This window comes from Rhinolophus ferrumequinum, chromosome 6, assembly GCF_004115265.2.
Source record: "Rhinolophus ferrumequinum isolate MPI-CBG mRhiFer1 chromosome 6, mRhiFer1_v1.p, whole genome shotgun sequence".
Classification (NCBI taxonomy): Eukaryota; Metazoa; Chordata; class Mammalia; order Chiroptera; family Rhinolophidae; genus Rhinolophus; species Rhinolophus ferrumequinum.
Genome location: NC_046289.1, coordinates 856,873 through 866,939, shown reverse-complemented (window position 1 = coordinate 866,939; position 10,067 = coordinate 856,873). Strand labels below are relative to the sequence as shown.

At 57.2% G+C, this 10,067-nt stretch overlaps 1 protein-coding gene across 1 annotated transcript; it reads left to right on the top strand.

Annotated features, from left to right (window-relative positions):
* The first annotated feature begins 4,339 nt into the window (after positions 1–4,339).
* SIVA1 (SIVA1 apoptosis inducing factor) lies at positions 4,340–9,767 on the top strand. The gene is made up of 4 exons (XM_033108157.1): positions 4,340–4,541; positions 6,764–6,958; positions 7,562–7,718; positions 9,573–9,767. The coding sequence occupies exons 1-4, from the start codon at positions 4,424–4,426 to the stop codon at positions 9,628–9,630; spliced, it is 528 nt and encodes a 175-aa protein (XP_032964048.1). The 5' UTR covers positions 4,340–4,423; the 3' UTR covers positions 9,631–9,767.
* Positions 9,768–10,067: the final 300 nt, after the last annotated feature.

Here is a 10,067-nt window from a genome sequence, read left to right as displayed (position 1 = left end):
GAACACGCCTCCTGCCAACACAAGCCATGGCTCTTTCTCCTCCATCTCTGGACAAAATCTTGAGAAGCCACCCCCCAGACCGTGTTGCTGCATGTCAACAAAAACGGGACTGGAGCCTCTGCAGATTTCAGAAGAGTTTTTCCCTGGGCCCGTAGGAGGACATGCCTGGAGACAGAGCCCCAAGCCTTGAGACAGTGTCCAACTTGAAGGCGCGGGAGGCTCGTAGAGGCAGGAGGACAGGAACGTATAGCTGTGCGGCAGCGGCTCAGAGTTCCCTGCATTCAGGGACAGTTTTACATCCAGTGACAGGCGGCCGGGTGCAGATGGGGTGAGGAACTCACTGTCCCCACCCCATCCCCTGGAGCAGCTCCGATGCCCTTTCCTGTCACACATATCTCACTTCTAGGGGACATCATTGCTCCCCAGCGCCGACTGTCACTCCCGCATGGCCAGGGGTGGTGATGGGCTCGGACGGACATCCCCCTTTCTCACTAACAGATGTTTGGAGGGTCGTCGTAGTTGTAACAAGGTGCTTGCTCTACTTTGCACCAACAACAGTCTCCGTGTAGACAAGCTCGTGTGGTCTCAGCTCACTACATGGGTAAAGATAAATAAGGAATTTGGTGATGTTGTTTGGTAAAATGTGCTTCCAGGCACTTTGGAAAGCTGCCAGATTCCTTAGAATTAAGCATTCATCTGCCCACCCCCAGCCATTCCAGCCCCAGGCACTGACCCACAGTGAAGGAACACAGACGTCCAAAGCTGCATACGAGAATGTTCCAAGCAGCTGCCTTCATCACCGCCAAAACCTGGCACCAACCCAGGTGTCCATCAACAGGTAAGTGAGCTGTGGTCCACATGACCCACGCACAGAACACATTCAGCCACAAAAGGAATGGGCCACTGAGGGTGCGAAAAGATGGACAGCCTTAAAGTCAATGTGCTGAGAGGAGCAACTAGACACTCAAGCACATGTGAGGGTCTAGGATGGCAACGCTACCCATAGGGACTGAGGGCAGATCACCGGTCACTTCTGCCAGGGGCGTGGAGTGGCGAGGGGGTCACCCCGGCGTGCAGATCTGAGGGATGAATTGCACACGTACCATCTGGGCATCCTATTGGGTATAAATGCGTACGATTTCACTGTAAGTAAATTACAACCCGATTTAAAAATTCCTGAAAGTAGTCCAACCACACTACACAGCTTCGGGACTCTGAGACGACTATTACTCAAAATGTTAGGATCAAGGCAACTCTGATTAAGCATTTTAAAGAACACATTTCCAGCCAGCCTCAGCTTCTGTGCATTTGTTGGAGAGGACGTTTGCTGCACTGCCCACAGGAAAACAGAAGGTGTGTTCCTTCGTCAGTCCAATAAACATTCACTTGCAGAATGTCCGACTTTCCCAGGTCACTTGTGCCGAGCAGAAATGGTTTGCATGAGCCCGGGTCCTGGCCAGCCATTTTTCCTGGGGTGACCCCACCCTGGGCAGGGCAGGTCTCCTGACTCTGGGTTTCCCCTTCCGTGACAGTTGTCCCACCAGAGGGCAGGGGCCCTGTTGGCTCTGCTCAACGCCACCCCAAGGGCCTAGCACAGAGCTTGGCACTTGTTATGGAGCTGAATTGTGTCCCCCTAAAATTCATGTTGAAGTTCCAACTCCTCATCCCTGAGAACGTGACCATATTTGGAGATGGGGTTTAAGAAGATAGTTGTTTTCCCCAGCTTTATAGATATATAATTGATACGTAAGATAATTTGACATATAATGTGCAATGTGATTTGATACTGGGAAATCTTTGCCACAATAAGGTTGGTGAACACATCCGTCACCTCCCAAATGACTGCCATTTTGTTGTCGTTATGGAGAGAACATTTAAGACCTACTCTCTTAGGAGCTTTCGAGTACACGAAGCAGTGTTGTTAACTGTCGTCAGCACGCTGTACCTTAGACCCCCGGAAATTATCTTATACCTGGAAGTTTGTGCCCTTTGACCAACATCTCCCCACTTCCCCACCCCCAACACTGGGCAACCCCTTCTACTCTCTGCTTCTGAGTTCAATGATTTTATATTCCACATGTGAGATCAGACTGTGTTCTTCTTTGTCTGTCTGGGTTATTGCATAACCACCTTCAATGTTAGTCCGGGTTAGCATAACCCGGGTTAGCACCTTCAATGCTAGCATAACACCTGCAGTGTTAGTCCGGGTTGTGGCAAAGGGCAGGGTGTCGTTTCGTGGCTGAGGAGTATTCCACTGTATATACGTACGCCATCGTCTGCTGTCTCCGTGGCTTTGTGACTGACGCTGCTATGAACATGGGGGTGCAGACCTGTCCTCAAGACATGATTTCATTTCCTCTGCATATCCAGAAGTCGGATTGCTGGACAACGTAGTCATTGTATTTCAATTTTTTGAGGAACCAGCAGATGATGAAGTTTTAAAGAGGTCATACGGGTGGGCCCTAATCCAGTTTGACTGGTGTCCTAACAAGAAAAGATCAGGACACGAGAAGACAGCCATATACACGCCCAGGAGCGAGGCCTCAGGAGGAACCCACCGTGCTGACAGCTGACCTGGGACTTCCCACCTCCAGGACTGGAGACAATAATTGTCTTGTGTGAGCCCCGCAGGCCGTGGTGCCATATTTCCCGTTGTCCACTCACTGAGTATTCAAAGGCTCCGCGGCACTTTCAATCTGAACACCAACAACTCTCCAGCAATTCCTAATTCCTAAGATTAAAAACAATATTGTCAAGAATTGCACCTCTTCCTGGGATGAAGCAAACCAAATGGTGTTTGATTAAGTGACTGCGCAATCACCAAGTCAGTTCCCTAAAACAGGTGTGGATGAAAAAGGGGCTGCAGACTAAACCTGACAAGCTCAGGGGTGTCCAGCCTGCAGGCCGTACAAACTGAGACCGAAAGTGACCACACGGGATGGTCTGAACATCACAATTCCTAACGAAAGGCGGGTCGTGGCGGGTAGTCACGTCCTAGGCCTGTAGCTCCCTTGACAAAGGTCAGTCTTTACCTGAAGTGAGCCTGTCTGTCGTCTTTTTGCATCTAAGATAACAGACCCTTGGAATGTCCGAGGACTCCCCTTTTCCGGATCCCGCAGGGCACAGCCCACCCCACCACAGCAGGAAACTAGAGAATCCCTCATTGTCCTTCCAGTCCCGATTACCATCTCTACGAGCAGTAAACTGCTATTAACTACCCTGTACCCACCACTGTAAAGAAGGGTGTGTCTCCATTTTACTTTCTATCCAACCCCCGGGATCGCCCCGCTTTGCTTTCTCCCGCCCCCTTAACCTACCACCCATGGATTCCATGAACCCTCCTTAGGTCTCCTTCTTTGTAAGGTATAAAATAAGCTGCAAAACTGCCATTTTCTGAAGCATGTTCTTAACCCGTTGAGATTTTGCTTCCCAGCAAGTGTCAGTCAGTTTGGCTCAGACAAACTCATTAAATTTCTCTACAGGTTTGGACGTTTCTTACCAGGACACAGGGCAAGGCCGCGACTGAGCAGCGACGTGAGGTGACCTGGTGGGCGCCCGATGGGGGCGGACTCCTACCGCAGAGGACACCCCCCCAGGGCACCGTCTCCGCGCCGCTTGGAGCGGCTTGCCGGCTGACTGACGTCACGTGTGACGTGTCACGTCAGACCGAAGAAGCAGCTCTGGTCACTGGAAATGCAGTGACGGAAGGGCCGGCCGAAGCCAGACGGAGAGGCTGTGGGAAGGCACCTCCGGGCAACGGAGGAATCTGAGCCCTATGAGCACGTGTTCTCCCCGCGGCTCCCGCGCGGCCGTCGCGGGGCCGGATGTGACGTGGCAGCGCCGGACGCGCGCCGAGGACAACCCGGGTCGTGCACTGGCCACTCTCCACTTCCGTGAGGATGGGAATTCCTTCAAAGTCAAAATTAGGAGGAAGGAAATCATCCTCCAACTCTGGTGACCTGAAAGAGGAACTATAACCAGTTTCACCAGTTTACGGACCAAGGAAAAAAAACAAAAAAAAATGAGACACTCCGCCCCTCCTGCACCACGAATCCCGTCCCAATGTCGCCTCCTGCCTATGAGGAGGCGCACCTCACACAGGACCCGCCCCCAGCGCTAGAGTCCCGCCCACAACCTCACCCCGGCCTATCCCGCGCCTCTAGCTCACGAAACCGCCCTCCCACTCCCCCGCCCAGGTGAGCCTACTCCGACCCGGGCCTTTCCCGCGCCGCCAACTCCGCCCCCGGTATCTCCCCTGGCCTATCCCGCGCCGGACAGCCCGCCAGCCCCGCCCCCACACTCGCCCTCGGCCTATTCCGCGCCGCGCACGAGCCCCGTCCCCGCCCTGCGCGGGGGATGGCGCGCGGCTGTGACGTCACCGGCGAGGCGCGGGGCGGACGCTAAGCTCCCCCGGCCCGCGGCGATGCCCAAGCGGGGCTGCCCCTTCGGGGACGCGGCCCCGCTACAACTCAAGGTTCGAGTGGGCTGGAGGGAGCTAGGCCGCGGCATGTGCGCCGAGCGCTACTCGCAGGAGATCTTCGGTGAGTGCGGGGTAGGGCTTCCTCTCTGCGACGCGGGGCCTGGGCAGGTCTCCGCAGGCCGCGCCCCCAGGAGCTGGGAGGTCTGGGACCACCCGGGAGCTGGGGTTTGGAGCGGTGCGGGAGGGGCGAACGCGTCCGTGTCCACCTGCGCTGGCCACAACCCGCAAGAAGTGCCCCTCCCTCTCCAAACGAGCGGCCTCTGCGTGGGGCCGCTCCCGGGCTTGGATTTGCGGGGATGCCGAACTCGCGTCGTAGCTGTAATAACTAGCCCTTGTCTGACTAGCGCTAGGGCGCCTCAGGCGCAGCGAGAGGTCAGGGAGTGGGACGTCCTGGGTGGAGTAAGCCCGCAGAAGTACCCGGTCTAATCGAGAGGTATTTGAGGAGCGCGCCCTCCCTACCAGGCACTGCGGCTGCGCGTGTGACGCGGCCTTCCGGGAGCTCCCGGGTCTAGTGGGAGCCCAGCAGGAGAAGGAATGTCCAGAGACGATCCGGCTGGCCCAGGTCGCTGCAGGACCCGCTGCAAGGGTGTCAGAGGTCCGGTGGAGGAACAGCGCCTAAGCGGAATTCTGCAGGGTGACCAGGAGTTAGGCCGGCAAAGAGGGAGAGGAGGATTCGAGGCAGGTGGAACAGAATGTGCAAAAGCCGGGAAGCAGAACAGTGGAGTAGGATTCGTGTGGCTGGAGTATCCACCTCCCGGTGAGAGGTGAGGGCAGTGAGCCACTGGAGTCCTCCTTACCTGGCTCTCGTACAGATTTTTAGGTGCGCTGATATTAGTGATCCCCAATGTGGGGTGGTTGATACTCTGGGACAGCTGTAAGGTAAAGCTTACCTTGCTGAGAGGTCGGGGGCACAGGCACAAGGTTTGCACCCGCAGAGCAGTTAGAAAGTGACCTGGGTGTTTGTAATTAAGTGGTGCTGCTGTGTGTTAGGGGCGTGGGGAAGAGCCCAGCCTCGGGAGACCCCAGTTTTCTGCGTCTTCCCCCCACCCCAACTGCCACCATCCTCACCCACTCTGCCTTTCTTTCCTTGCTCACTCGGGTTGCAAACGCAAATGCTTTCCAAGGCCGTGCAGGTGATGAAAATGAGTGAAGCCATGGGGCCTGTGGCTGAACTGCATATGTATTCCGTCAGGACATTCAAAAACATAAACACGACCAGCAGCAAGGACTAAAAGTGGGGACCAAGGCAGTCTGGCTCTTTACCCTCTCCCTTGAGCGCCCGTCGTGGAGCGATTGCAGGGCCCCATGACTTGCAGGTTTTCCAAGGAGAGGGGCTGGGCGCCCTGGGCATTCCATAGTAAGGGCAGGACGCCCAGTTGGAACTGCTGTGTAGCAAATTCCAAGCTCAAGGCTATGACACTGACCACAAGACCTTGAAGATAAACATTAGCCTCACCATGTGACACCCCTTCCCCCCCCATTTCCATCCCATTGTGAGTTGGGGAGGGCACAGGAGAGCCCAAAGGAGGAGGAGCTGGTGGCTGGGCTGTCATTAGCCACTCCATTTGAATTACCTAGTAACTGTTCCTGTCAATTTCACAGAGCCACCAGCTTCCAGGATCCCCACCCTGGCTCTGTTGGGACAAGACAGAAACAACAAACAAAGCACTTCTGGGGCTGGCAATGGGCATTTGATCCTGTGAAAGTCCCCAGGTGACTGACATGTGGCCCGAAGGAAAGCCACTGCTGTGGGTGCTGAGCTGCCAGTTCAGCTCTGTGGGCGGGTTGTCCAGAGCCTACAGAGGTCTGGAAAGTTCAGGAGCCAGTTGATGCCGTGTCTTGCCAGCAGCTGTGCAATGGGTGAAGGAGGCGCACACTGGCTGGGTTTGGAGGCCCAGCTCTGAGCCTCTGCCTGTGAACCCGTGCTTTATAGCTCAGAGCTCCTCTGCTGGACACAGCTGGCTGGTGGGGCACGGGACGAGGGGAGCAGTCATGAGGTGAGGCCATGCGTTGAGAGCGCTGTATGGAAAATGAGCAGAGTGACCGGAGAGGGCGCCCGAGTGGGGCTGCAGAGCCCCAGACCTTCCTGTAGGAAGTAGCAGCTGAGCCTGGTTCAGGATGGGTGGGAGGCAGTGTGGGTGCAGTTCCCCAGGGAGCGGCGTGGGCAGGGGTGACCAGAGGACAGCACAGAGGGGCCCCACACACCCGGCGTGGAGGATGAGATGGCTGTGTGAGGGCTTCTGTGCCAAAAGGCCTAACCGGAGGGGTGCTCTGTCTCCCCAGAGAAGACCAGGCAGCTGCTTTTTCGCGGGGCCCAGGCCTACATGGACCACATGTGGGAGGAAGGCTGCGCCATCGTTGACCTGCCAGAGTCCCCGAAGCCCGGCCCCACAGAGGCCCCACGGGCCACATCTGGACAGATGCTGATCGGACCGGACGGCCGGCTGACCAGGAGGCGAGCCCCGGCCTGCGAAGCCGGTGAGTGAGGCACTTCCCCCATCTGAGACACTGTCTGCCCAGCGTCTGGAGCTGGGGCAAGCCTGGAAGGCCTCTGACATGTGGAGGCTGCCCCCGCCGACATCCAGCTCTGGGACTTGGGAAGTGGCTTGTTACAGTCGGGTCAGAAAGGAGCAGCGACCCACCAGGATGTCCTGCCCGCTTTCTCTGCAGCTTCCTGAGAGTCCTGTCTGGGTGGGAGCGGCCTGGTCTGGTGTCTGTGCAGTTCAGAGTGCGTGTCAGACTGTCATCGGTGTCGCTGCTTAAAAACAGAGACCCCAGCCCACCCCTGAGTCTGGGCAGAGCCCAGGAATCTCTGTTAACCTGTGACATAGATGCCAGTCACAGGACAAAGGCCAAGAGAGTTCTGATGCATCCTGGGAAGAGCTGGTCCTTGCATCCAGGGTGTGGGGGTCTGGGGAGCAGTAATGGGAGGGACACAGCCTGGAGTCACAGAGCTACCCTGCTGTCCTTGCTCATGGGTTGTCCTGAGGATCCGGGCAGACCAGGTGGGGAGGCGCTGGCCCCGCAGCCTCAGCACTGCGCGTCCCTGCCGGGCTGACAGGCGGCGTTTCTTCCTCACAGACGCATCCGGAGTGGCGTCCAGAGCCTGCTCCTCGTGCGTGCGAGTCGTGGACGGGCCGGCAGCGTGTGGCCAGTGCGAACGCGCCCTGTGCGGGCGGTGTGTGCGCACCTGCAGTGGCTGTGGAGCCGTGGCCTGTGCCCTGTGCGCCCTCGTGGAGTAAGTGCTCGCACTGTGGGGCCCCCTGGCTGGGTTGGGGGCCCTTGAAGATTGCGGTCGTTTCTCAGGGGGTCATGTCTCGCAGGTTGCCAGCTCTGTGCTTGGCGGAGGCCTTCTGTCTTAAATAGTCATATTCGGTCCTTTAAGCCCTCACGTTGGGACTTGTGCACATGGTTTTCCTACGTGGTGTCTCCTTATTGGAGGAAAGCCCGATAGGTGAGAGCAGGTGCGCTGCAGGTGTCACCATGTCCTGTGTGCCTGGTTACGGGCCGTCGAGCAGGAAACAGTGTTTGCTTGGCCCGTTAGTTGAGTGCGCGTGTGTGCGTGCATGTGAGTGAGCTTGTGCGCGCTGACCACTGGTCCCACCCCAGTGGCCCCCCGGGGCTGACAGGTGGCGGTGTGGGCAGTGTCTTGTAGGAAGGACGCTCCCCCAAGCAGACTGGGAGCTGCCTAAAACTGCCTGCACCCTGACAGTCTTCAGAGCCAAGCACAGGGAGTTAGGTGGGCCGGCTGACAAGACAGAAAGCCGGGCAGGTGGGGGCTCTGGGAGGCCCCAGGCCCCAGGGCCAGTCCCAGGGAGTGGGACACAGGACTGGGGAGCACTCACGCCATCCATTTGGGGCGTGCTCTTGTTGGGCGAGGTACGAGTGTAACTTGATTTCACCGCCTTAACTCTTGTCCTCCTGTTTATGTGCAAACGGGGCAGGGCCTCGCAGAGCCTCCTCACGTGAGGACATAGCACAAGGGCAGGCTGAGGGGCGGTGGGCACCCTGCCAGCCCCATGTCGCGGGGAACTTCCTCCTGCCCGCAGTGTCCTTGCAGGACTTCCCCTGCCAGTTCCCTCCTGGCCTCTACTTCCTGCTTCCTCCTCCCCAGCTACTCACAGGATTTGTGGTGCGACCTCACGACGCACACGCCCATTTCTCATGGCCACAGCCAGGTGTGGGCTCTCTGCCCTGTTTTATGAACAAACAACTTGCTCCAGGTCACAAAGCTGAGCTGCGTCCCCAGGCTTGGGAGCCAGGCCTCGGGCCTGCTGTGCCCACAGCCGCCTGCCTCTCCCCAGCTGCTTCCAGCGTGGCTTGTTGGGGCTCACAGCCCGGCTGCTGGCGGGTGGTCCTGGCATGAGCTTTGGCTGGTTCCAGCTCACCTGCGGACAACGGGCTTATCTGAAATATCAGGTAGCTTGCAGCTCTGACTTCCTTGCGACATCTCAGACTCAGCAGCCTTCCTTGTGTTTCCTATAACATGCTGCCAATTTCCTGTCCTTTCAAGACCCCTCCTGATGAATGTCCCTGCGGGTCCCTGAATTTCCTCTTCTTGACCCTATTTTCGTGCTCCGGGCGTGAACCATCGGAGTCCAGGAAATCCCAGCTGGACACCGGGGCAGTTTCTCTGGGGGCTTCCATCCCGTTTGAAACCCAGGTGGGGCCCTAAGTGGCTCAGTGGCTGTCTCAGCACAGCTGCTGCAACGAGCACCGCAGACAGGCGGCCTTTGTGCCCTCGCTCTGGTGCCGGAAGTACAATATCAGGGCTTCAGCAGGGCTGGTTCCTTCTGCGGCTGCAAGGAAGGACCTGGCCCAGGCCTCTCCTAGCTTCCGGTGCTTTCTGGCACATTGGTGACCTCCGTGTCCTCATGTCCCCTTTCTTCTGAGTGTGTCTTTCTCGTCACGTGTTCTTTTTCTCAGGGCCCCCCATCCCTACCGCAGGGGGACTTCATCCTCACAAATGAAGTGAATGGCCCCGTCTCCAAACAAGGTTGAGGGCCTGGGTGTTAGCCCCTCAACATATTTGGGGGGACACAACTCAGCTCCCTAACACCAGCTCTTCTCCCTTCTCCCTGCGATGTCGCAGCTGCAGTGACATTCATGAGAAAGTGCTGTGCGCCAGCTGTGCCATGTTCGAAGCCTGAGGGCCTGGAGTGGACGGCAGCCTTGCCTGGATGACCTCACGGGCATCGACGCAGAAAACAGCTGTAGGGGGGGGGGGGCTTTCTGTTTTATGTTTTGTACTCCTGGTGGCAGAAGTGAATAAATCCCTTTATATTTGGACGCAAGGACCTGCTTGTGTTGACAGTCCAGAGGATGCTGCCTCCTGGACGAGTGACCAGCTGGTGCTACAGGCAGCCCACAGTGGGTCCTGGCAGCTCATTTAATGCCCCCTGGGCTTCATGTGAAGTGCATGCCTGGTCATCCCCATTTTATAGATGGGAAAACTGAGGTCAGGGCCTGAGTTTTCCCATCTATAAAACTTACCAGTCCACCCCGCCAGTCATGGTAAAAAAGAATTTGAACCCGGGTTGTCTGACTCCAGAGTGGGTAACCATTGTGCCAGCGCACCAGACTGTCC

Bases quoted from the DNA above. Each gene is read 5' to 3' on its own strand.
- SIVA1 (XM_033108157.1), top strand. From the start codon at position 4,424: ATGCCCAAGCGGGGCTGCCCCTTCGGGGACGCGGCCCCGCTACAACTC. The intron at 6,959-7,561 runs GTGAGTGAGGCA...TCTTCCTCACAG, and splicing joins AGCCCCGGCCTGCGAAGCCG to ACGCATCCGGAGTGGCGTCC. The intron at 7,719-9,572 runs GTAAGTGCTCGC...GCGATGTCGCAG, and splicing joins GCCCTGTGCGCCCTCGTGGA to CTGCAGTGACATTCATGAGA.